At 37.3% G+C, this 27,916-nt stretch overlaps 4 protein-coding genes across 4 annotated transcripts; 2 read left to right on the top strand and 2 right to left on the bottom strand.

Annotated features, from left to right (window-relative positions):
• Window positions 1-519: 519 nt before the first annotated feature.
• Window positions 520-3,293, top strand: LOC140151849 (uncharacterized). The gene is made up of 2 exons (XM_072174174.1): window positions 520-948; window positions 1,775-3,293. The coding sequence occupies exons 1-2, from the start codon at window positions 543-545 to the stop codon at window positions 2,356-2,358; spliced, it is 990 nt and encodes a 329-aa protein (XP_072030275.1). The 5' UTR covers window positions 520-542; the 3' UTR covers window positions 2,359-3,293.
• A 3,509-nt stretch (window positions 3,294-6,802) lies between these two features.
• Window positions 6,803-10,421, top strand: LOC140151848 (uncharacterized). The gene is made up of 2 exons (XM_072174172.1): window positions 6,803-7,367; window positions 9,696-10,421. Exons 1-2 carry the CDS (start codon window positions 6,962-6,964, stop codon window positions 10,262-10,264), a joined length of 975 nt encoding a protein of 324 aa, XP_072030273.1. The 5' UTR covers window positions 6,803-6,961; the 3' UTR covers window positions 10,265-10,421.
• Window positions 10,422-11,262: 841 nt separating this feature from the next.
• On the bottom strand, window positions 11,263-13,530 carry LOC140152127 (uncharacterized). The gene has a single exon (XM_072174423.1). The coding sequence runs from the start codon at window positions 13,355-13,357 to the stop codon at window positions 12,410-12,412; it is 948 nt and encodes a 315-aa protein (XP_072030524.1). The 5' UTR covers window positions 13,358-13,530; the 3' UTR covers window positions 11,263-12,409.
• Window positions 13,531-18,936: 5,406 nt separating this feature from the next.
• On the bottom strand, window positions 18,937-27,852 carry LOC140152945 (transmembrane protein 26-like). Its single transcript, XM_072175496.1, is given in 4 exon segments — window positions 18,937-20,303; window positions 20,306-20,411; window positions 24,691-24,862; window positions 27,442-27,852. Coding segments are annotated over 4 exon segments (1,032 nt in total). The 5' UTR covers window positions 27,633-27,852; the 3' UTR covers window positions 18,937-19,740.
• Between the last annotated feature and the right edge of the window lie 64 nt (window positions 27,853-27,916).

The following is a 27,916-nucleotide window of genomic DNA, read 5'->3' as shown; positions in this document are numbered from 1 at the left end:
GTCTATTGATTTTAGTAATGCTGTTACGTAATCATGTGTGCGATATAATTTTTACATGTGTTGATTGAAAGACAAGGGTACAGTGTTTATGTAATCATTGAGAAATGCCATGAAAACAATCAACATATGACGTCACGAGTCAACTCTTATTACATACTGACTGCCCCTCGTAGATAGTTATCATTCACCTCTCCTTTGCCATGTACAGTGCACTGTCCTCCCCTCATATCGCTTTTGTACTTATAGTATTATATCATAATTATCATCAGTAAAGGTTTGTAGTGATAAATCACAGTTGTATAAGCAACCAATACATTTGCACTTTTCAAAATCAATTAATCTTTTAATTAATCTTTTTATTGGTATTTCCGGACAATTTGTCATGTCATTTATCAGATGGCCATTGGAAAGCTAACATTTTCAATGGCATAATGCGTATAATGTTCATTTGAAGTGAGATCTCAGTGAGCAATCTAGGCGCATCAGATGGAGCTATAAATATATACTACTTTTGTTAGGTATAACTAATTTATATAAAAACAATGGCTGAGGCGGTTTTAAATGATGTTGACACTGTCACAAGAGTTGAGAAGCTAATTGAGTCGCTAGCACGAGCAGGCAAAGAAATGTATTCTGTGTGCTTCAGTAAAGCCGATAAGAGAACCAGAGCCAGCGCTTTACCGTTGCTCCAAAGAATTGACGACTTAGAAATTTGTGCAGCTCTACTTATAATGTTTATCAGAAACGATGAGAAGACTTTACATCAACTTGCGGAGAAACTGCAAACTTACGCGGATGAAATGCAGGAAAATTTGACGGATTTGAAGGCTAAAATTTCAGTTAATAAGGACTTCCTGAGACAAATCAAAGGGGAGTACCAAACATTTAATCACACGTTTGATGAGATCACTGAGTTAATAACAAGAATAGACAAGCGAATTAAAACTGGTAAGTAAAAAATTAATCTGTTGACTTTCCTCTTTCACATGCACCATGCATATTGTACCAGTGATAAATATTTCTGGGCAAAAGCTCATAATAAACATGGCAGGCATCTCAAATTTTCGCAAAAGTAGCTCATCTCTGAAATATATTGAGTAGTGTCCTATGACATTAAAAGGTTGTCTCAATTTGGTACACCGTTTATCCGAGTCAATTGCATTATGATCTTGAACATTTCTTTATAATATAACCCTATAAAACCAAAATTAAAGGACCTTGGTTAAAATATAGTCCTTGGCTCCTGGGGTGGGTCCGCTTGTCCTAGGTGCGCTAGTCCTCCTTAGGTTCGCCAGTCCAAACAATAAAAATGGGTCGCAACGGTCCGAAAAGTTCACTAGCGCCCTAAACCTACCAGTGACTCTAACCCTGGTTTGATTCTAACTCTAAACCTATCCCTCCCTGACTCTAACCCTGACCCTAACTCATAACCCTAACCCTATAACTTTCAGACTAGCGACCCCTCTTGTTTTGGATAGCGCGCGAACACTCCCGGGCTCCGGCAGCAGCTGCTGACCTCCTTGACGGTTAAACCCAACTGGCTATTCTTAATGAAGACACAAAGCCAGGAGGTAACGTCAATTACCATCACAATTTATTTCTATTTATTTTTATCCATTTTAAAAGTTTTGATCGATTGATCTTTTATTCCTTTCACGGTCATAGTCGTTCAATTATTAGTCATCATGGTTTATTTTTATCTAAACTACCATGTTTCTTTCCAATCGATTGTACCAATAATAATTTTCTTTTCTTCTTTAATCTTTTCATTCAGAAAACACAACAAATCGCAACGAGACTGCCCACAAAATTAACATGGACATGGTGGAAGCGGAAATTAAGCTTATGGAGACTGAAAGGTCAAAAACAAAGGCAGCAGACTATCTAGCCGTGATGAATGAAGAGCGTAAAGCAACGGAAGTGAAATTGATAGATGCCTTTGAAGAAATCACCATGGAAGCTGAATCGCGTCAACTAATTTTAGCGGAGCAAGCTAAGAAGAAGGCGGAAGCGTTGTGTTTGAAAGCTGAACGGAAACACACGGATACGGAGATGTGGTATCTTAAACTTAAAAATGATCATAGGGCAGTGATGGAAGGCTATGATACTGATATCCGTAAACGTTACCAAATCAAAGTAAAATCAAACTTAAACAAGCAAAAATCTCCTGTTGAAAGCAAAGCCAGAACGCCAAAACAGCATCGTAAACATGATAAATCTCCCAAAATGAAAGGGCATCAGGTTCTTCCCATCTGCTTTCACCAGAATACGATCCTAACAAGTCGCAAACACCTCCTCGTAGCAGAACGTCCAGCTTCACTAGTATCGACGAGGATGTTAGTACCACACCGCGTTTGAATAAGAAAATTGCATCACCGCGTATCCGTTCAAACAAGTCTAAATGATGAAATAAACCTGACTTGACAAACATGTTCAAGATGAACGAGTTTGTTGTACGTGGGAGGTTTACGTCATCCTTAACGCTAGATTATGATCATTTAGACACTTAGGCAAATAAGTGTCTGCTGTGCCCGATGCCTTCACGTCAACCAGATAAAACAGCTTAGAACACGAGCAAACATTGGGCGTTTAACTTTTTCGTATTGCATTACTTTCAATAATTACCTGATCTTTGCTCAAGTTTGGGATTAGGATTCGGGTTAAACACAAGCTTCAAAGTGCATTATGTAGTTACACCCAGTGGTGCAGTAGGGCAAGGGGGAGCTTCTAACTTGTGGGTCGGATACTGACCGCCCTGATAACTAAGATTTCAGGCCTTGTTCATTATGTTTATTCCTTTTAGACCATCTTGTCAAATTATGTCCCCGGCGCCCCACCTGAAAGTTGTCTTTCCCCCCATTCCCCCATCTGAAAAAGTCCAAGCTATGTCACTAGTTACTCCCTTGTGTAGTGTAACGGCTAAGTTCGCAGCATTAAACTTAATTATTTTATAGGCTAGATGCGGTAACAGGTAACAGAATATTGCGTATCTAAAAACTAATGTTCTAATACCATTATGTGCAGGTGATACGTGATCATAGTAATTAATCAAACAACTTGAATTTACAGAAGATACTATAACATACTTGAATTGATTTGGGAGATACATTACAGTGTGGATGATATTAAAGCTCGGAAATTATAATAGAAAGTACAAAGATGGGCTACCCAGCAAACACAAAAACGTTTTAAAAACGTTTTAAATAAGTTATATTTTGGCTTTTGGTTTAGGTAAAAACGTTTTAATAACATTAAAATGTCGGGTTATATAAAGGTCATGAAAACATTTTAAAACGTTTTGTATGAAAAGACACTACAACAATATTTCTAAAATGTGTTCAAAATTGTATTGTAAACTATTTTTGCAAACATTTTTTGCCAAATATTTTGTCAACACTTAAGGGATCTAAAATGAGCGTTTATTGTGTTTCGACAGTATTTTTTGTGGGACATGAGAGCACCTCAGACCTATCGAATTGCATTCTGAATACGAAGCATGTCTTTCTGATATCAAATAATTTTCATTTTTGAAAATTACAATATAATACAAATTTTATGACAAATTATAAAAATTTGATATTTTTCAAATTTTTGATATATAACAGTCCTCGAATTAAATTATATAAATCTAATGATATATTCTTAAAGTGTATGTAGCAGGAAGGAAAAGCCGACGGTCAATTGAAAATTTTGACCTTTCATATTGAAGATATGGATTTTTTCCCAAAAAGACCTAATTTTTTTTGTGTGTTTTGGGAAAAAAATCCATATCTTCAATACGAAAGGTCAAAATTTTCAATTGATCGTCGGATTTCCATCCCACCTACATACACTTTAAGTATAAATCATCAGATTTATAAAGTTTACTTCAAGTACTGTTAAATATCAAAAATATCAATTTTAATGATTTGCCATAAAATGTGTATTAAATTGCGAATTTCAAAAATCAAAATTATTTGATATCAGAATGACATTCTTCGTATTCAGAATGCAATTCGATATGTCTGATGTGCTCTAATGTCCCAAAATAAATACTGTCCAAACGTTCATACCCCAGCCCTTAAATAACATTATGTTAAAATATTAGCATCCAGCAAACACAGAAATGTTCTTAAAATGTTTTTTCAAAAACGTTTTAATAACATTTAAATGTCGGGTTATATAAAGGTCATGAAAACGTTCTTAAAACGTTATTGCAAATATTATGGGCAAATATTTTTCGCAAAATATTTTTTCAACCCCCAAATAACATTCTGTTTAGAATGTTTTGAATCAAGTTTTCAAAAATGTTTTTGGAATGTTATTAAAACGTTTTTATACCCTTTATATAACCCGATATTTAAACGATTTCTGTAAAACATTTTGTGTTTGCTGGGCAGTAGATTATTAAAAAATGTTTTTTATTGTTATGGAAAATGTTTTATACCCTTAATATACCCTTTATATAACCCGACATTTAAACGTGTTCTGACAACCTGTTATAACCTTTTGCGAATGATGTCGAAAATGTTTTGTGTTTGCTGGGTAATAGAATGCGCATCCTCAAAAAATATTGTAATATACCAAAGTGCAGGTGAGGCAATTAAGATACCCAATTAATCATGCAACTTGCATTAGACATGTTACGTTAAATGCTGCCTAACAATAGATTTTAATTGATATGGGAGATATATTACAGTGTGGATGATTTTAAAACTCGGAAATTTGTCACAGATAAGTTTTATTTATTGAAGTTAATTACGGTACAGGTCTACCTTTTCAATATTTGTTGCTTAACATTTTTTTACCATTTGCCTACTTCTATTCTATTGTTTGTATTTTGGTGCGAGGGCCCGTCAAAAAGTTCGTAGAATTCGGTATGCTACTTTGTCGCACGGTATTGAATTTGGTCTCATTTGAAAGCGTGTTCCTTCAAAACATTACTGTAAAGATATTATATTTTTGTATCACTGTATATGGGCAGGACACTCTTCTGAGGAAGCCTACTGCCATGAATTCACAGGTACTACCAAAAGTGAATACAGGGTCATCATGGAAATTTCTCCCGACGGTGGTGAAAACTCAAATAAACGTAACAATGTAGAGTTCTTGTAAATGGTAATGAAGTCCTTGGTATTCAACAGCAACGAAATGGTTCTTAGAGTTCAAGAATGGAATGAGCGTCCTGAAGATCATCCAAGGTCCAAAAGACTTGCTGACGTCACCACTAATGACATACGCGTTGGTACAGTGGCATTGATAATGCATAAAGAGCCAAATAAGATAGATAAGATAGCCACAAAATATGACAACTCTGATGAATGTGTTTTTAATATTAATCCATCAACATTTGGCTATTCCAGGGTGTCTTCTAGATGGGGTCCCGGAATCTTCATGTGCAAAATCGATACCAGTTGATATATTCTGGTCCACACTTTCTATACACGTAGAATGAGGACCAGGGCAAGTTTAATCTATATGTGGCTAAAGGTGATAAGGCATACATTAATCACTGGAATTATGAGTGAATTTAGAGGAAGAACCTGGATCTCACACCCCGTAGTGCAAGGTCTTCATCGTTGTTTCTGAGTTCCAGGGATAGTCCTGATGACGGATCATTTGTCAAATGAAAGTACAATCCTAGGCATATATCATACAATTTTGATAGTAAAATTGAGGCAAGCCATCATGTGAAGAAGGTTGATGGTAGGAAAGTGGCTATTCTCGGATTGTGTCTTGTACGCTATTCTTAGTTTGTCAAGCTGCCATTCACGACAGAGGGGTCAGTTAATTAAAGTAACCATATTGTGGTTTAGGCATGGCCTCCAGTTAGTGAAACCTTTTTTAGAATTTTAAGTCCTACCTTCATAATATCAGGCTTGCTGGTGATCAATGCTGGTGAGCCTTCACTGAAGAGTGGCTCAAGGAGCTATCGGAAGACTTCCATTTTGTTGACAGAGAAGGTTTCAAGAAAAAATGCGACGGGTACATTAAGGTATGTAATGACCATGCTCAAGAGAGAGATAGAAATAATTTGGCTAGTACTCTTTCAACTACCCTGTTCTACGAACTTATTGACCGCCCCTCGTAATTCAAAACTATACGATTATTATTACAGCCCAAAAGTTATTTTAACAATAAAACTGATGTTACAAGTGAACTAAAAATATTTGACAGTTGTAAAAATATATGGTATTTTAAAAGTTGACTAAAAACGGCAGTGCTATTAGAGATGTAAAATTTCGTTCAATTGTGTGCTGCCGTGCATTTCATCAGCCAGCTTAGACTGTCTTATAAAAAGGCAATTATTTTAATGCCCACCTGACCAGATGACCATGAGCCTGGTGAACCAGGAAACGGAAAACATACATTTCTATCGAGTATTGCAAATTATGTAACCTTTCATGTATAGCGGTGCCAAAAGATTTCGCCATTTATGGTAGGCAAACACACACAGCTGCGTACCATCCGCACCACACCCACGACACACAGACATAACGCTTTCAGAAAGGTGTGACAAACGGTATATGTACTTCAGAGGTTTTTTTTCAAGAACCACAAGCTCCTATAAAGAGGTTATAGGTCTATTAAATATTTAACATCCGAAATATAGCGCCTCTCTTATAAATTTAGATAGTTGTCATTCACTTCTCCTTTGCCATGTACATACAGTGCACTGTCATCCTCTCATATGATATCGCTTTTGTACTATAGTATTATATCATAATTATCATCATTAATGTTTATAGTGATAAATCACAGTTGTATAAGCAACCAATACATTTGCACTTTTCAAAATCTATTATCAGATGGCCATTGATCATATTGGAAAGCAAACATTTTCAATGGCATAATGTGTATAATGTTCATTTGAAGTGAGATCTCAGTGAGCAATCTAGGCGCATCAGATGGAGCTATAAATATATACTACTTTTGTCCGGGACTTTTGTTAAGTATAACTAATTTATATTATATAAAAACAATGGCTGCGGCGGTTTTAAATGATATTGACACTGTCACAAGAGTTGAGAAGCTAATTGAGTCACTAGCACGAGCAGGCAAAGAAATGTATTCTGTGTGCTTCAGTCAAGCCGATAAGAGAACCAAAGCTAGCGCTTTACCGTTGCTCCAAAGAATTGACGACTTTGAAATTTGTGCAGCTCTACTTATAATGTTTATCAGAAACGATGAGAAGACTTTACAACAGCTTGTGGAGAAACTACAAACTTACGCGGATGAAATGCAGGAAAATTTGACGGATTTGAAGGCTAAAATTTCAGTTAATAAGGACTTCCTGAGTCAAATCAAAGGGGAGTACCAAACATTTAATCACACGTTTGATGAGATCACTGAGCGAATAACAAGAATAGACAAGCGAATTAAAACTGGTAAGTAAATGAGTGAATATACAGTCATGGGAAAAGGTTTGGGATTTGTTCACCTTCTTGCTATGACCTATGACCTAAAACATGGAGAAGTATTCGCTATATGGTTTGTGATGATGAGCCGTTTTTTTAACAAAATGCTACAAAACATTCTTGTTTTTGTACTTTTCATATTTTATCACATGTTACCAAATGATGAAAAGGGAACCCTTCTTAGCACATAGACCAACCTTTTTAGGCCATGTCACCTGAAGGTTAGCAACTATTTTAAACAATTGCGATTTGGTAGTTCACAGCATCTTTTGCTGATCTTTGGCAAAAATTGCATTTATGAATTCATAGCGATTGTGTAGAAGAATTCAAATATCACAGATATACTTCTTTAGGTCCTGTGGTTCTTGAGTTATGTTGTTATGTTGTAGCTGCTTTGGCAAAGTGGTTGATACTTTTAAAAACAATGGTCATTTTGTACTTGTTGTATATACAAAATGTGATTTTCAGTTCAGTGTGAAGAACAGTTGCAATAAATAAGAAAGCAAATTTTCACCATTAATACGGGTGTTTTTCCTTCTATAACAAGTTTACTTTACAAGTGACTAACTTTGGAATTTAGAGTGCTCAAACTCATTACAGGTGAGCTATAGAAACAAATTCAAAGTATAGACCTCTGGCAAGGCAACCGTTACTTAAAGTTTCACGGAATACCCTCACTTACGATCATTGGGTATACCGATCATCAGACGGATAATTTGTCATGATTTCAAATTTACAAAAATGTTTATACGAGTATATACATTCTGTGGTGTCAAAATCATGACAAACCAAGCCAACCAGAACAGTCTCTACTCCAAAAGTAGTCGAGAGTGCTCAACCACTAAAAATAGTGGGGGCGTATTTCCTTCAATATTATCATCAACACAAATACACATGTGTTGAGCAATCAATTTAATCTGATTGCAAAATTGTAGGAAATTATTATATTGTTCTATTTAGCGTGCAAAATTCAGCACCCCATGCCCTAAACGCAAGGATCTCAACCGGTTACACGTCATGAATACACACAAATTGGGTGTATATGATTGGCGGAATGTGTGCAAAAAGTCGTTTTGTTAAAAAAAAATACACATTTTGAAATTAGATTGACAATTGAAAGTTGAAATTTCAGAGTGTGTAATATCACGTTGAATTGTCTGCATTGACGAGGTTCAACAAGGTCTACCTTGCCCTCCGAGGTTGTAAATAACTAGCAATCTTTTTTAAGTAGCATAATTATTTCTTTGGGGGTTTTCGACACACCTACGCAACTTTATTGGAAAATCGGCCAAGTAAACTGTATAAAATCACTTTTCGAAAAATAAGAGCGTGAACCAAAATGCAGCATTAAATATACCAGATCTTTTTTAAGAATTTCCCATAAGTTTACAAAAGTGATCCTAAAATTTAATCTGTTGACTTTCCTCTTTAACATCATGCACCATGCATATTGTATACCTGTGATGAATATTTCTGGGCAAAAGCTCATAATATAAACATGACAGGCATGTCAAATTTTCGCAAAAGTAGCTCATCTCTGAAATATTATGAGTAGTGTATGCTGTCGTATGACATTAAAAGGTTGTTTCAATTTGTTACACCGTTTACCCGAGTCAATTGCATTATGATCTTGAACGTTTCTTTATAATATAACCCTAAAACCAAAATAAAAGGGTCTTGGTTCAAATAGAGTCCTTGGCTCCTGTGTCGGGTCCGCTTGTCCTAAGGAGCGTGAACCAAAATGCAACAAAATGCTTGCGCTAGTCCTCCTTATAGGTTCGCCAGTCCAAACAATAATAATAGGTCGCTAATCCGAAAAGTTCACTAGCACTCTACCCACAACCCTAAACCTACCACTGACTATAACCCTGGTTTGTCTCTAACTCTAACCCCTATCCCTCCCTGACTCTAACCCATCTATTTTTTGGCCTAGCGAACCTTAGTTTTGGATTAGCGAGTGTTAGGACTAACGAATCTTAGGACTAATAGCGAAGACTCCCCGGCTCCGCAGCAGCAGCTGTTGATCTCCATGACTGTTAAACCCAACTGGCTATTCTAAATGAAGACACAAAGCCAGGAGGTAACGTCAATTACCATCACGTAATATGACCATGACATTTTATTTCTATTTGTTTTATCCATTTTAAAAGATTTGATCGATTGATCTTTTATTCCTTTCAAGGCCATAGTCGTTCAATTATTAGTCATCATGGTTTATTTTTATCTAAACTACCATGTTTCTTTCCAATCGATTGTACCAATAATAATTTTCTTTTCTTCTTTAATCTTTTCATTCAGAAAACACAACAAATCGCAACGAGACTGCCCACAAAATTAACATGGACATGGTGGAAGCGGAAATTAAGCTTATGGAGACTGAAAGGGCAAAATCAAAGGCAGTAGACTACCTACGCGTGAAGAATGGAGAGCGGAAAGCAACGGAAGTGAAATTGATAGATGCCTTTGAAGAAATCACCATGGAAACTGAATCGCGTCAACTGATTTTAGCGGAGCAAGCTAAGAAGAAGGCGGAAGCGTTGTGTTTGAAAGCTGAACGGAAACACACGGATACGGAGATGTGGTATCTTAAACTTAAAAATAAACATAGGGCAATGATGGAAGGCTATGATACTGATATCCGCAAACGTTACCAAATCAAAGTAGAATCAAACTTAAACAAGCAAAAATCCCCTGTTGGAAGCAAAGTCAGCACGCCAAAACAGCATCGTAAACATGATCAATCTCCCAAAAATGAAAGGGCATCAGATTCTTCCCCAGAATACGATCCTAACAAGTCGCAAACACCTCCTCATAGCAGAACGTCCAGCTTCACTAGTATCGATGAGGATGTTAGTACTACACAATAAGAAAATTGCATCACCGCGTATACATTCAAAAATAAACCCGTAACTCGACAAGCATTATGCAGGCATATAATGTTGCCGAGTTTGAAGTACTGCCTATAGTTGAGCCCGGAGAGTTGAACATTGGAAAAAATCACGACCACAAAAGTGCAACTGACATTTTGTGCGGGAGCATAATTAAGGCGCCTCTTGATACTGACGTACATTCAAGATAACGAGTTTGTTGTACGTCATCCTATATGGTATATGATCATTTAGACACGTCAAAGGCAAATATAAGTGTCTGCCGTGCCCGATGCCTTCACGTTAGCAAGAAAGAGATAGAACATCGGAGTTCGTATTGCATTACTTTCAATAACCTGATCCCCTATTGTTACCGTACTTCCAATGTTTGGACCGCTAGTCCTATTGACTATAGCTCGAGCAAGAATATGCGTGCGTGGAGATCAGCCTAGACGTATTCGTTTCTGTTTCCTACAGGCAAATTCTTTCTTTTTATTGGTTAGATGTGATGCATGTCGGATACTGACCGCCCTGATAACTAAGATTTCAGGCATTTGTTTATTCCTTTTAGACCATTTTGTCGAATTATATCCCCGGCGCCCCACTTGAAAGTTGTCTTTCCCCCATTCCCCCATCTGAAAAAGTCCAAGCTATGTCACTATAGTTACTCCCTTGTGTAGTGTAACGGCTAAGTTCGCAGCATTAAACTTAATTATTATATAGGCTAGATGCGGTAACAGGTAACAGAATATTGCGTATCTAAAAACTAATGTTCTAATACCATTATGTGCAGGTGATACGTGATCATAGTAATTAATCAAACAACTTGAATTTACAGAAGATACTATAACATACTTGAATTGATTTGGGAGATACAATACAGTGTGGATGATATTAAAGCTCGGAAATTTGTCAAAGATAATGAGGTAATAGAAAGTATAAAGATGGGCTAATAGAATGCGCATCCTCAAAAAATATTGTAATATACCAATGTGCAGGTGAGGCAATTAAGATACCCAATTAATCATGCAACTTGCATTAAACATGTTACGTTAAATGCTGCCTAACAATAGATTTTAATTGATATGGGAGATATATTACAGTGTGGATGATTTTAAAGCTCAAATATTTGTCAAAGATTATTTTTATTATTTTTATTGAAGCTAATTACGGTACTTTTCACTATTTGTTGCTTAACATTTTCTTGTTTCTTATCCAGTTTGGAAGAAATAATTATCATTCACAATTACAATTAACATTCACAATATCAACAGCACGTTTATTACTTTTTTAAATGTAAACGCTTCAATAATACAATGTATATGCGCGATTATTTAAACAGTACATTACATAAAGTTACCAAATTACATATAATGAAATTGTGAAATTGTGTTATTTCAACAGTGATAGGACTTGATGTCTATTCCTATCTGAATTACCATCATGGTTTGCCTATTTGTATTCTATTGTTTGTATTTTGGTAATTCAAATAAATATGATTATCAGAATAGCCCAAAAGTTATTTTAACAGTAAAACTGATGTGAACTAAAAATATTTGACAGTTGTAAAAATATAAGCTTTAAAGTAAAGTGATCAATTTTGTCAGGTATTTTCAAAGTTGACTAGAAAAGGAAGGAAACGGCAGTGCTATTAGAGATGCAAATACATCAGCCAGCTTGGGCTGTCTTATAAAAAGGCAATTATTTTAATGCCCACTTCACCAGATTGGTGCTGACATGACAGTTTATAGACAGGAAGTCTGGGATAACGAATGGTCTTCCTGCGTATTTCAATGGAAATGTGGCATACGCGTCCAGAATTCAGCCAAATTTGTCGGGTTTTTTTTTTGTTGTTGCAGCTTTGTAATATTATTGTAAGAGTTTCGGTTGGTAAATATTTTCCAAATTTAGTTCTTGAAAACATATGAAAAGTCAGAATCCCCCAATGTGTAATAAATAAAATTAGCTATACAAATATTTAGTAATTTCGATGATGTTTGTGTCTGAAAATTCAACATCTGTTAGCATTGTGGTACATCAACTGACCACTTGGTCTTGGTATGGCGGCGCCCATGGGTCATGTAGACATTAAATAAGTTGTTATCCTTTTATGATAGCCTAAGCTTGCTGCACATAATTATTATGTCATTCAAGGTAGAATTGTGCGCATACCGTACAGCTTCTCATAGTACGGCATCGCCGTATCGGCACATTGTAATGCGTCAATACTAAGTTCAGATCGCTCTGGTAATTTCTTTGTTGCCAAGAACTGCGAACTCTCCATTGCCGCTTTATAGAATCCCGACCCATCTCCCCCATATAGACCTGCAGTAACCATTTGCCGTGATATCTTCCATTTTTGACAACGTCAGTACCTGGTTTCCATCGTAGAAGATCATCGGTAAAGGGAAGACCAACTGCCTCGCAATACTGAGATAGAATCGATGCAGGGTGATTTTGAAGATCATCGGCGTCAATCACAACTGGATTTGGATCGGCCAATTGCGGATGGTCTTGGAGATATTTCAGAACATGATACTGTTCTTTCAATTCGAACTGCTTCTTGTAGTATGTATTTATAATCTCGTAAAGATTGGACGTCGGGAAGTAGCTGGAAAGTGAAGATGTTTTCAAGGATTGAAACATTCGATATGGGTGGCGAATTAGGAATGTGTGACGAAATCCTTCAGGAATGAACTCATGCTTCCCGCTCAAAAAGGATGGAAGATCTTTGCAGATAAGAATTTTAGTGCTCGGATAATCACCTTCCAATTGACTTTTCGCCCAGGAATACGTACAAGTTGAACCGTCGTAAACATATGGGAAGTCTGAGAAATCATGAGTGCTTGTTTCTCTGTTGCGTTTATCTTTGGTACTTTGGGGTATTTCTGACGTTGGGTCTTTACCATCATAGAAACAAGACGCAAAAATACCGCTGACGATTTGGGAATCTGGGATGTGACTGAGACACTTTAGGAATATTGTTCCGAGAGATCTCCTGTTAACCCAGATAAAAATGCGATTCAGCTCTGCGTGGTTTTCAGATTCCATTGTGTTGGTGTTTTTACTGAAAGTAATAAACAAAAACGTCATCAAAAACTGGCAAAATATTTACATTTTCTTGGGTAGATCAAGACTCAATTATTGATTTCGTTCTAGTTTACAGGACGCTGCTGATCCCCTGTTTGAAAATGAAGTCGCATCCCAACACAGCTTCTTTCTTTGTGTTTTCAGGTAGCCTTCAGGTAAAAGCTAGTGTGGGTGCCAACTGGTGCTGTGATTATCTCTCCCTTCTTTAATGTTGTAATTTAAATATGCATTTAAAGGAGTATTTCGTGATCCTAGCATCCTCTTTTTCTGACATTTTCAGTACATATCCACGAAAAAAGCCTATTCCCAAAATTTCAGTTGATTCCGATTTTGCGTTTGCGAGTTATGCATGATTATGTGTATTATACTGCTCCATAGACAATGCGTTGTAATTTCGTTCTGGTGCACCAGAACGAAATTCAAATTTCACGATATCTTTGCAAAACGAATTAATCTGCAAGAAATATTTTGTACATAAACATTAAGTAGCCAGAGGTTTCCAGTGATATAAAAATCTCAACTTTTTTTGAGAAAAGTGGGGGGATGAGGCTGTGGATCACGAAATGCCCCTTTAAGTATGTTATACCACATGCAGTATAGCAGCAGTGGCGGATGCCAGAGTGAGAGAATGAGCCTCTGCCTCCCTATAGCTCAGTCCTTGCTGAACATGCCAGCTGATGGGGAACTATCAGGTTCAACGGCCAGTATGTTCCAGGCTGCAGGCTACTTCATAGTATAAATATGAATTGTCGTTACCAGCCACCTGCCTAACAAGCAGAACCTTCAAATTCAGATGTGTAGGGCTAATTACCCACACACGTCTTTGGAAACTAAGATCAATCTCAGAACCTAACGATTGCGAAAGTTACAAGCAACCAAACAAATAATAATACTGGCCAAACGCAGCTCTAAGAATCTAATCTAATAGAGCTACATACAACATAATACGCAAATTGTTTCAGCCAGGTAAACTACATCAACTTGTTATTGTAGCTGGATTGGAAGAATTCAACATATACATAGTCTTCATTCAAGAAACATCGTTGGATCACTGACAAAGAAATGGATCAACATTGGACCGAGGGAAAAATGGTTATTTGTATATGCCTCAGCAACAAGAGAGCGAGTTGACGGTGTGGGACTCCTGACAAAAGAAATGACCAAGTATCTGGGGCTAAGTTTGGAGGGAACCCCAATATGCCCAACGTGTCGATTGTGGCAGTGCATGTGCTCCCACAGAGGCGGCTGAAACAAAAGCAACGGACACGGACACAAAAGCGATGGACACCGACATCCAAAGACATAATGTAATCTCAGTACCAGATGATTTCAAAGTAGTTAGAGAATAATTATGGAATGATAGCCATACCTCAAACCCAAGAGTTATTGGTCCATTTTCATTTCATGGCCTGACTAACGACAACAGCCAGCGACTGACAGAATTTTGTGAACAAAACAACCTAACAGTCTGACTGTGTCGAAGATGTCACAATCCAGACCTAATTATGACAATCTTGTTAATGCTGTCAATTAAACTGCCGCGTAAACTTTAGGGAAAAACAAACCCTCTATAGTCTTCCATCGTGGGTTAGTGAGATAACTGAACACTTGCGGAGGGAGAGACTCAGCAAAGGCCAAGAACCAATCTCTACATCACAAGCCTTAAAGAAAAGATAGCGTGACCTTGCCAACAACCAGCCTCATGATGATGACACCAGACGTCTCGAAGAACAGATAGAAGAACTCTCCGAGGCAGACAGACAGATAACCCAACAGGGTATGGAATATCATCAACACAATTGCTAGCAAGAAATCTATTATAAACACTACAGTGAAAAGGATAGATGGTGGACAGATCAACAGTATAGATACAGCTTTATCAGAATGGACAAACTACCTGCTACATCTTGGAACAAGTTCATCTGCATCACCGCCTGAACCAAACTGTAGAAGCCATCAGGACCCTAAACCTTGGGAAATCATCTGCGTATGAAAGCGGCATCACGGCAGAAGCCCTGAAGAATGGTTGTGAATTCATTCAAGAGACTCATGAAATCTGTTTGCAAATATTTACCAAATATAACGCATCTATAGACAATGGAATACCAACATCATTATCCCACCCACTTTCAAAGAAAGGTGATTTACCTTAATGAAGAACTGCCGAGTTATTAGTCTGACGGCCATTGCTGACGGTGCAATAGAAATCTATTAAATAGAATCAGACCAGTTGTCGACCCAATCCTGAGACAAAACCAGGCTGGTTTTCGAAAAGAAAGTAGCTGTATGGATCAAATCCACATCTTGAGAAGAATAATGCTTTTAATGGTTTGTGACCTGTCCAATTTCAGTCACTTGTGTTTGGGGATTAGTAGTTTGTAATGTATATATACTTTGTGTTTTTATTTATTGTATAACAGCGCTAAGAGGCTTTCTTGCACACTAGCGCTTTATAAATGTCTTGTATTATTATTATTATTATTATGGGAGTAGTCAGGAACCAGCAGCTACCCCTATTGTATCATTCATCGATTTTCAAAAAGCCTTCGACTCCATAGACATGGACAGGATGTCCACTATTTTAAATATGGCTTTCCAGAGAAGACAGAGAAGGCAATATCAGAGTGCTATACATGCTATATAACAACTTCAAATGTTCAGTGTTTGTAGACGGCCTTCTGACTGAGGAATTTGATGTTACTATACGTGAGTACTTCAAGGAGATGTGCTGGCTCTATTTCTCTTTGTTGTCATTATCGACTTCCTTCTGAAGAAAGCTGAAGAAGGACATGACTTTTTACTCACCCAAGAAGATCTAGTGAGGAAACCTGCCAAAGTTTTGAAGGATCTCGACTTTGCAGATGACATTGCCACGTTATTTGGCAGCAAGGAAGAAACACAACTGCAGGTCCAATCTCACAGTGAAGCAGCTAAACGTATTATTCCAAAAGGGCCCATGACTTTGAGCAACCTGCTCATTGGAAATACAGAGGTTATTACACCTACCTCCTGCAAAGATGGTCTGATTATAGATGATGAAAACATTAAGCAAGTTAAAGATATCCGATACCGGGGATCCATAATGGCTTCTAACGAAAGCGATATTAGAAGACGTATAAGGTAACTCGTGTATGGGCTATATATATATACCTTCTGGAAATCAAGCCACATCTGTACTCAACTCAAGATCAGCATCTGCCAAGCATCTCATTCCTGGTCTATGGTCATATGAGCTAATCAATGTTTATGCTTTATTATGATCCTCAACATGGCAAAATGAGTCAGGGAAGACAGCGAGTCATGTTATCCATGGTTAACATCATAAACATCATGAACATAATCAACAGGGTTATAACTTTGTCCCCGGTTCCGGTAATCCTGTTATCCACAGATATACTCATGCTCGTCGGTGAACTTTGAAAAAAAGAAACCTTTTGAAGCTTATTTCTCGTGTTCAGGATAAAAACACCCTTTTTTCGCCTTTCAACAATCATGCCCCTTTTTTCGCTAAATCGTGAACGATATTTCTCAGTAATGTTGCAAAAAGTGATATCAAATTGAGATAGGAATGGTGGATTTTGATGAATTAATCAATACTATTAATTAATACTATTTTCCTGAGGGGCTGCGCCCCTCAGGAAAATAGTACTATTGATCTCACCTCGGACCCATAGTTTTAACCAGAACCTCTCATGGCAGTATATTGCTCCTTAACTTTAACCAGCGGTTGTATACGATGGTAATTGATGTGATGTGATGTACAGGGCGCTACGGGTTTGGAAGAGCACCTTTTTTCAACTTCGCGAACAAGTGATTTGACAAATCACCTTTTTTGTGTGTTTTGCGTTTCTGTATCTAAAAATACCCCCTAATCATGCTAATTTCATGAAATTTCTGACGAGCATGAATAGGATACAAACCGGGACTCTTCCCCATGCAGCAGAGATCAGAAATGCAGGTCGCGACAGGTCTTATTGGAAGAAGCTTGTGACCGGCGACTGCTATTTTAGGAAGACTTATGCTAAAAGTAATGAAATAACTTTTTAAAACAAATTCAAATTCAGAATATACTTGGCATGATTGGGGAGTGTTCAGAAATATACCTTGGTGGGGGAGGGTGGAATAATTTTTCATGTATGAAAACTTTTCGACCCCTTACTCTTTGCAACCCAGGACGTTATACATGTTATGTAGTTTAAAATGATCTATCCGATAGCGTCTATTGTGTATTTGGTTTCAGCCTTGTGAAAATTTATATGTGACAGTTAATTGGGCCAAAATACTTTAAAAATATCGGATTGCCATAAGCGACCTCTATGTTAATATGTATAATATATATTGAAAATTTCTGATAAAAAAACCCCTAAATTAAAATCACGAACAGTAATATTCACAATAAATATCTACACAAGTAACACTTTTCAAAATATCAGCTTAACGTGGCTATACATGGCTTATTTATTATCGGAAAACTGGGAGTGGAAGCACCTCCAGGGTATCTATTAACTATAACTTCAGATAATTATGTTCTGATACATTTTATCTACATACACAAATAAATATAGTTGTAAAAAATGTGTTTTTGTGCCACGCCCACCTCTCACCTCGCTATATACACATAAAATGTGCTCATAAAATTCCAAAATAGGATAACTGTACTGAATTTTGATTTGATAGTGATACATTATAAAATCCTGAATACTCAGTGCTGAAAGAAATCCACAAAATATGTATCTTTGAGACACATAACATTCTTTGAGACACAATATATTACTGTGATTTTTGGAAGACTTATGCAATTTGACTTTGAATATAAAAATATCGTGGCAATTTTCAGCTTCTCTAATTTTACACCCTTGGTAATGTTTAAAAAAAGCAATGATATAATGAAAATTGCTATCTACTCTAGATAGCAGTGACATATAAAAATTTCTATCTATACCGTAGATAGCAGTAACATCTGAAAATTGCTATCTTCTGCAGATAACAGTGACATATGAAAATTACTATCCACCGCAGATACCAGTAACATCTGAAAATTGCTATCTACTGTAGATAGCAGTGAGTGACATATGAAAATTACCATCTACCGCAGATAGCAGTAACATCTGAAAATTGCTATCTACTGTAGATAGCAGTGAGTGACATATGAAAATTACTATCTACCGCAGATAGCAGTAACATCTGAAAATTGCTATCTTCTGCAGATAGTAGTGACATATGAAAACTGCTATCTACTGTAGGTAGCAGTAACATGTGAAATTTACTATCTACTGTAGATAACAGTAACATATGTAAAATCGCTATCTTCTGTAAATAGCAGTATTAACATATGAAAACTGCTGGAATTATGAAAACTTGTGGACCTCATAACGTCTAAATTATTGGTCTAAAGTATATAAAAGTTCATGGCCTCACACATTTCATGGCCTCACACATTTTTTGCTTGCTTCTGTAAGGTATCATTGCATTTGCTCACACTTGTAAAAGGGTTAGACCCGAAACGTCGTGTAATTTAATGTATTTTACATTATTATCAGGCGCTGTGCCAAACTTTGTTTACCCAACTGTCGACCATAAAAGTATATATATCTAGAATGGAATTAAATAATTAAATGGAATAATTAAAAGTATATATATCTAGAATGGAAATGATGTTGGCCCAACATTTTTTCGGTGACCGTAACAAAAAATTTCTTGAGTACATTTTTTAAAATTAATTTTAAAAACTAGATAAAAATATCTAGGAATAGTTAGACCAACAATTTAGAAGTTATGAGACCCAAAGTTTCCATAATTCCAGGGTTATGACCACCCTTAAAAACATTAAATGTATGGTTTCATAAAATCATGGGAAACGTTTCAAAACGTTTTGTAGGAAAACACACTACAACTATAATTTTTGAAAACGTTCTTGTAAAATATTTGTTATAAACATTTTTTGCCCAATATTTTATCAACGCTTAAAAAACATTATGTAAGTTTCTGGCAAATCTATTCTAACATTTTGCGAATAATATCCACTGTTGGATTAATGTGCTTTTAATGAAATGTCTGTTGCTCAACATTTGATTTGTTCGAAGTTGATACAATGTTGGGTAACAAAATACCAATCAGTTTGTGGCTAGTAACAAGCCATAATGTTTTTTATGCAGCTCAGGCACAAGTCTTAAAGAACACGTGACTAATTTCAGTGATATTTCACATTCCTTCTCATCTTTTCCTCTTCACATATAGTTTCTCTTTTCTCCGTCTCCTTTTCCTCAGTCTTTCTTTGTTTCACTTTATTTTTCCTCATTGACCAACTAAATAGGCATGCACACCACACGCTCGAGCTCACGGGGCTTTGTAATAGTTACAGCATTCTACAATCCTTTTCCTATTTTTCACCGATTTTTGTCTTCATTTTCTGTAGACTTAACTAACACCAATTTTGCCTGCGAACTTGTTGAAACATTATCGTACCCTGGCAACCCTGTTTCTGTATCTTCTGGATATGCTGATGCTGGAGCTGGAGCAACTTCATTTTCGCAACAAACAATACCCATGCGATAAATCTGCAGTGCTATCATCAGCAAGTTTTTACACGTAAAGAACAACATCATTTGATTGAGGATATCAAAGTTTATTATCAGATACAGTCTCATCGCCAAGAACGGGCAATCTTGCATCAGTAAAGTTATCCACAAAGACCAGATTTCATTGGCGCAACAACCACCGCAGATTAATCGTGAACGCTTGCCTTGGAAGTTTCTAGTTTTTGCCGCTGAAACCGACGTGAGAACCAGACAGAACTGCGTCAAGGCAACGGTCCACATTGAGAGGATGATAATCATCATCGTAAGGTTACACATAATGTTGGGTTCCTTAAGACTTTCCATGGAGAATTCAAGGATATCTGCTGCCATGCCAATGTAGACGAGAAGTAGTTGCGAGAGCTGGTCGCGGTAAGACTTCCTTTGGGTAGAAGCCATCTTCCGACGATGAGCAGACATAACATGAACTGTTCCAAAGCAAGAGTCCAGTTGTCGTCGCTTAAAGCTAATGGAATAGTAACCTGAGTATAGTAAAAAGAAGAACGAAAATTAAATTAATACACTTTCCATTGTCAAAATTTCACGAAAATCACCAAAAAATAGCATTTGCAACGGTTATACCATAAATCAATATTGAAATAAGTGATGATTTTGTTCATAGATATTAAATATCCATTATGTGTCATGTGTTCTGCACATCAAATGAAGTTTCTAGTCCATGTAGGTTTTAAAGAAATAGCTAATTAATTCTGGGTCTAAATAACAAAAGTTCTTAAACAGTGTAACCGTTGCCATGGAAACGGAATAATTCTCAGACTCTTCTAAATATTTTGATATAAGGATTTGTCCATTTGAAACATATATACGTCATACGAAACCGTTAAACAGCACTTTTGGTTGCATGGCGTCTATTATGTACGTAGTAGATGGGTCAAACTAAACTTTTTCTGAATCCTTATGACTAGAGGCACATTGTTTATGTTTTTAAAACCAAGTCCGAGCAATTATGAACTGGACCCCCTGGGCAAAAATTCAACGGCCTTTTCCCACCAAATCAGGCTGCTGTTAAAATGTCTCCATAGCCTACATGTATGAGCAGACCTATAAGAAATAAAGGTTCTAAATAGAACCTTTTTTGACCTCTCAGGAGAACCCTCCCTCTTGAACTAAAAAGGTTCTTTAATTTTGGAGGACTCTTACAACTTTTAAAGGTCGTTCTCTAAAGAACCGAAAACGGTTCTGTATCATATTTTTGGGGCCATTTTCGACGGTTTGGGAACCATTTTTGGTTCTTTAGAGAACCTCTAACGGTTTTCCCGAGAGGACAACTTTAGAACCTTTTAAGAACCTTTATTTCTTAGAGTGTGCAGTACTGTATCTCAGCCAAATACAGCAAATTTGATATAATTCGCAAGAGAAGGGGGGGGCACTTCAATATGAAATGGATATACGGTAGGTGTAGGGCTGACACTTTCGCAGTAAGGGACATTCGGTGAGAGCAAAATATCACACTATGGGGTCATTGGGTGAGAGCATGCTTTTTTGGCATTCGGTGAAAGCAAAATGTACAAAATATGGGGTCATTGGGTGACAGCGATGCTGAAAAAGGGGGTCTTAACAGCCCTACATACGCGTCGCCTCCAAAGTTGGAGTGCCCCCCCCACCCGGACCAAGGCTCAGTTTGTATCCCGGGTTTGTATGAAGAAAAATGGATGATGATGCCGGGGGATGAGGCTGTCGATCATTACGGTGTGTGTGGTTTTTTTAAAAATTTGAATAAGGGATTTTTGTGTGAAACATAATACTGTTACGATTTTGTAGGAAAAAGGCTTCCAAGTAGAACCTTTTTTGTAAAACCTAAAAAGGTTCGTCACTAAATCTGTCCTGTATGAAGAAACTTAGGCCTAAATAGTTTTACAACGAACTAAAATATATTCTCCGAAGGCAGGCGCAGAAGAACCATTCTAGGCATGGAAAGGGTTCTGTAGGCCTATAAAGGACAGAAAGAACCATTTTTGGGTTCTTGCAATTTCCTAGAACCATTAGAACCTATATTTGAAAGTATACTTGGTAGGGATAAAAATTAGGTGTACAGACGTATGCGGCTGCAAACTAAAAAGGTCAAGTAACCTTTGCATGCCATAATGCCGATATCCAGTTCTAAATAGAACCTTTTTTGACCTCTCAGGAGAACCCTCCCTCTTGAACTAAAAAGGTTCTTTAATTTTGGAGGACTCTTACAACTTTTAAAGGTCGTTCTCTAAAGAACCGAAAACGGTTCTGTATCATATTTTGGGGGCCATTTTCGACGGTTTGGGAACCATTTTTGGTTCTTTAGAGAACCTCTAACGGTTTTCCCAAGAGGACAACTTTAGAACCTTTTAAGAACCTTTATTTCTTAGAGTGTGCAGTACTGTATCTCAGCCAAATACAGCAAATTTGATATAATTCGCAAGAGAAGGGGGGGGGGGGGCACTTCAATATGAAATGGATATACGGTAGGTGTAGGGCTGGCACATTAAGGGACATTCGGTGAGAGCAAAATATCAAACTATGGGGTCATTGGGTGAGAGCATGCTTTTTTGGCATTCGGTGAAAGCAAACTGTACAAAATATGGGGTCATTGGGTGACAGCGATGCTGAAAAAGGGGGTCTTAACAGTCCTACATACGCGTCGCCTCCAAAGTTGGAGTGCCCCCCCCCCCCGGACCAAGGCTCAGTTTGTATCCCGGGTTTGTATGAAGAAAAATGGATGATGATGTCGGGGGATGAGGCTGTCGATCATTACGGTGTGTGTGTTTAAAAAAAAATCTGAATAAGGGATTTTTGTGTGAAACATAATACTGTTACGATTTTGTAGGAAAAAGGCTTCCAAGAAGAACCTTTTTTGTAAAACCTAAAAAGGTTCGTCATAAATCTGTCCTGTATGAAGAAGCTTAGGCCTAAATAGTTTACAACGAACTAAAATATATTCTCCGAAGGCAGACGCAGAAGAACCATTCTAGGCATGGAAAGGGTTCTGTATGCCTATAAAGGACAGAAAGAACCATTTTTGGGTTCTTGCAATTTCCTAGAACCATTAGAACCTATTTGAAAGTATACTTGGTAGGGATAAAAGTTAGGTGCACAAACGTATGCGGCTGCAAACTAAAAGGTCAAGTAACCTTTGCATGCCATAATGCCGATATCCAGTAGGCCTAATTTTGTCCGCGACTTGTGGTTCAGGACCACAATGTAAAAGCATTAAGGCGCAAACCTGGCAGAACTGAGGCCATTAATATTTCCACAGTAAAAGACTTGCAACTAATGGAGTTCCGATAGTTCCAAGACGCTAAAGCATTGTGGTCTTGGACCACAAGTTGCGGACGGAAATTTTTTGCGGCGTCTAGTTATTCTCAGCGAAATTAAATAGATTTTCAACTCAATAAATTCCACTTCCGATATGTTATACAAAACGTTCTTATTGATGATGTGCATTCATTGATTATTATAATGACGTAGAATATTACGGGAGCTCATCCCTTATTGTACGCAACAAATGAATCATGTCAGGATTTTTTTAGAACAATAACCTTCTAATGACTAGGCTAGTTTTGAGAACTGTCAAGTCGATTTTTCTCGATGTGGAAGAAATTACCCAATTGTGTTAGATAATAGCTGCTTTATGCAACATGTTGCATGGACTATATATAAATCAAAACCACCAGGTCAAATGACTGACTTTTTAACCCAAGTAACTTAACTCATTAGGCGGAGGCGCCGTATTTAGCGTTAGGTTTGGATATGATTTTCTTTCTTTTTTCACCCGGGAAAGTCGGTGGAAAATAATTAAATGTCCAGAGCTATAACGTTAAATATGTCGCCTTTGTGAAAGTATCCTCTCAGAAGAATCTTTGACGGTTCCTAGGAGGAACCACAGAATTAGAGAAATCTGTGGGAGGAACCACAAAAGGAGTTTAGGACAATCTGATCTTATTTTTGATTCTCTGAAAGTCATCTAGAACATTTTGGTTCTCCAAAGGGTTCTAAATTTTTAAGAACTTTAAAGTTTGAATGGTGAGGACCTTCAAATTCAAAAAGGAATTCGTGAAAATCTAAGAACCTTTGTAGAACCAATAAAGTTATAGAGAACCAAACAAATTCTTCAGAGTGCCTAATATCTTTTTATGGTTTCTTGTAAGAACCATCAAGTGTTCTCATGAGAGTTCAAAAAGGTTTCTTTTGGAACTTTTTCTTTAATAGTGTAGACCCCGTGAGTGTAGAGTGTCATTTACTTGTGGCAGCTACGCTGTTCGGTCGATGTCGCAGCCATAAGACTTTCAAAAAAGTCAATCATCGAATTTGTTAAACACGCTTTCGTGATTTCATAAGCTTTCAAGCTCTTTCAAAAAACATATTTTCACTTGTTGCATCAATATTTATCAATATACAAAACGTTTTGTTTATTATTAGACAATAGGACGGGTATCATGCCCGTACGGACAAGATCTAGTAGCCATGGTAGCGGTCATCGATATGCGCCCATCTATTAATGTCAATGTTCTTCTCACTTTTGACGTCACGTTTGATATTAATTTTTTTCGATCATTCCGAGTTTACAATGTAGGACTATATCATAATACAAGTTATACATTACATTCTATTTCAACTTTTGACATGATCCGAACGAAAGTGATAGAAAAAATTTTTATGATTTAGAACTCTTTTCGAAAACGTGATACATAAAACCAAATCATACATGTATAGTCACTTCCCGCTTAAAATTAATTCTGCGATGGTATACCAAAATAATATACTCACCCCTTGAATTGCGTCGAGACCAGTTTCGTTGAAGATACTCGAGCTCTCTGTTGTGCATTCTTCCCATCCATTATCATCTCTATGTTTTTCCCTCTTATGGAGAAGGTCCATTTGTAGAAGCCATTGACCAGGTATAACAGAGATGAGGTAGAGGAACACACTTGGACAGAACCTGCAACAGTAAAGGAAGATGATTAATAATTTGAATTTATCGAATCATGGTCATGACAAAACACTTATTTTAATTCTGGTATAGGCCTACCGGCTCGAGTTCAGTTGCATTGGAGCATTAACACTTGCATGTATCCAGGGCCGGATTTACCATTGGACCAGATATGGGCTCGGGCCGAGGGCCCAACATATTTTGGGCCCCCAATGTGACCATGTCTCGGTAAAAACTTCCAAAATTTAGTTCTTGAAAACATACTAAAAAAGCAGAATCCCCCATGTGTAATTAAGTTGCCTTGATGATATGTGTGTGAAAAGTTCCTATCTCTTACCATAGTACATCTACTGATCGCTTGGTGGTCTTGGTATGGCGGCGCACATGGGTCACGTGGGCATTAAATTTAGTGCCTTTTATTAAATAGCCTATGATGACTGTTTTTAGCCCGAAAACACAATGTTTTGGACAAAAAATATGTCAAAATTGCACAGTTTGCGCACGAATTGCACACTGGCCCTTTGCATATTAAAATTCATCTTCATTTTGGGCTAAAATTGTCTGATTTTTTTTTTTCGCGCGTTCGCGTCCCAGTAAAATCGATCTTATAGTAGCCCCCTATTTGTAAATCAAAACTTGGTCACTTGAGTGCACATGTGCCTTCCTCAAGGTGAGTTTGAGGTCCTCCGAATTTGGCCTGGCCCAGGGCCCCATAAAGGTAAATCCGGCGTTGCATGCATGTGTCCACTCTCTCCATTGAGAGTTGCATTTTAATTATGGAGTGCATATACAAATGCCTCACAACCAGTTCCTTGCAATCAGGGAGAGCGTGGCGCAATGGGTTAGGGCACTTACCTTTAGTGCACGAGGTCCCGGGTTTAATTCCCGGCGGTGGTGATTTGCTGGGATATTGAATTGGAAAAAAAAGGTATAAAATTAATTGGCAACCTCTGTAGATTAAATTCAGACTTCCGCTCTCCCCATGGTTAAATTGGGTAAATGAATCGTGAAAGTATACTCCGTCCTTCGGAGGGGACGTTAAGCCGTCGGTCCCGTGTGCAGAGAGTCATACCTGTACATGTATCTCGCAGCCAGTTTCGAGTAGGGTGTTAACCCCTAACTGTTCCCAACCCGTCTCGGTATTCAAATGGACCCCAATATGGAAATAAGCTTCAATAGAGGCTTTCAGTAGAGGCTTTCTTGGGTTATCCAGGGTTGTCAAAACCCGAAAAAAAATCAAATCAATCAAAATCAGGGTAGCTAGTTTTTCGTTCTAACGAGTCAAAAATTCAATTGTTTGATTCCGGGGTTTGATTGCCATAGATTTCCTCCAAGGTACTGTTGGTCGGATTTTGTTTTTAGTTAAAGGAATAGCCAGCCCATTGGATATGACTGAATGGACAACGATCAACAACAACGGCGACGACACTGCATGCCCACTCAATGTTCACTGTCGGTTTTTAATTCTTTGGGGTTTTTTTTCTGCTTTTATTTTTTCAAATAAATATTGAAATGGGGAACAACCCAAAGTGTTACAATTAAACAAGACATCAAATAAACACAAATTCCGGCCGGCACACAACCCAACTTGAAAAAACAGCAAGGGAATGTGCCGGCATGAATCGAACCTACGACCTTCCGATCTCTATAGACGGACGCTCTATCCATTAGGCTACCAGCTCCCACTGATCTCCTTCACAATACATGTGTACTTGTGTAATAATTGTTTGTGTGTATTGTATACCTCGGCTGCTCACATCAGAGCCATTTTTAATCACTGTTTATCAGTGGGATGGAGCTGGTAACCTAATGGATAAGGCGTCCGTCTAGAGATCGGAAGGTCGTGGGTTCGATTCTCATGACGGCACATTCCCTTGCTGTATTTCAAAAAATAATTTGGCTTGTATGCCGGTCGGGATTTGTGTTTATTTGTTGTCTTGTTTATTTGTAACACTTTGGGTTGGTAAACTGTTCTTTCACTCTTAATTTTATTCATTTTCCTCTTGTAGCGAGCAATCGTTCCCCATTGTGTTTATTTGTTCTTGATGAGCATATCGAATTGCATTGGGCATTATGAATACAATTAGGAACGCTTTTTAATATTTTTGATATAACAGTCCTCAAAGTAGCCTAAACTTTATAAATCTAATAATATGTACTTAAAGTGTATATAGCTGGGATGAAAAGCCGACCATCAATTGAAAAATGTGACCTTTCATATTGAAGATATACATTGTTTTGGTGTCTGGGGGAAAAAGATCTACAGACCAGTATAATAATACCTTCGATAGGAAAGGTCAACATTTTTCAATTTTTATTCATTTGCCATAAAATGTGTATATTGCGAATTTCAAAAAATCAAAATTGTTTGATATCAGAAGGACATTACTCGTATTTAAAATGCAATTCGATATGTCTGATGTGTCTTCAGATCCCCCCCCCCAAAAAAAAAACCAACGTGAAACGTCGCTATCCGAAATAATACAACCACGGAGGTAGAAAACTACCTCCATGGTACAACAATTAGTCCTATGCCCACGTGCTGTTCAAAGTCAGTATGATCCAACCATCGAGATGATCCAACTTACCACTTCCATTCGCCGTTTTCTGTATATTTTAGCGTCACAATAAGTTCAACCACAAGAAATAGAATGGGTGCCAACATAACATAGAAGATAGGTTCTGTGTAGACATCAGTCACTCTCCAGATGGTGATCACGCAATGGATAGAGAAAATTAACCGGGCAAATATACCCTTCAACACAGATATAAATCCCATTTTATATATTGTTTTAATTGCTCTCAGCCGAAAAACAACCTTGTTATTTCGTGTAAATTATCGCCCTAACATACTCTTCTGATCGCCTTCACTTTTCGTCAGTGATTCAATTCAAAAGACTCGTTCATAAACAAACTTCAAATCACGAAGAGTACGACGAGATCCACACTAAAAAGTTATGTACCGACCACCGATATATATTACTTACTATCACTAAGCCTAAAATATTTTTCATGGAAGTGCTAAATATTGATTTCCGTCTCTTTTTCATGCCAATGCCCGAA

Source organism: Amphiura filiformis, chromosome 5 (assembly GCF_039555335.1).
Source record: "Amphiura filiformis chromosome 5, Afil_fr2py, whole genome shotgun sequence".
NCBI lineage: Eukaryota > Metazoa > Echinodermata > Ophiuroidea > Amphilepidida > Amphiuridae > Amphiura > Amphiura filiformis.
Note: the sequence above shows the minus strand (reverse complement) of the source record. Positions and strands in the feature narration are given on the sequence as shown.

Bases quoted from the DNA above. Each gene is read 5' to 3' on its own strand.
- LOC140151849 (XM_072174174.1), top strand. From the start codon at position 543: ATGGCTGAGGCGGTTTTAAATGATGTTGACACTGTCACAAGAGTTGAG. The intron at 949-1,774 runs GTAAGTAAAAAA...CTTTTCATTCAG, and splicing joins AGACAAGCGAATTAAAACTG to AAAACACAACAAATCGCAAC.
- LOC140152127 (XM_072174423.1), bottom strand. From the start codon at position 13,357: ATGACGTTTTTGTTTATTACTTTCAGTAAAAACACCAACACAATGGAA.
- LOC140151848 (XM_072174172.1), top strand. From the start codon at position 6,962: ATGGCTGCGGCGGTTTTAAATGATATTGACACTGTCACAAGAGTTGAG. The intron at 7,368-9,695 runs GTAAGTAAATGA...CTTTTCATTCAG, and splicing joins AGACAAGCGAATTAAAACTG to AAAACACAACAAATCGCAAC.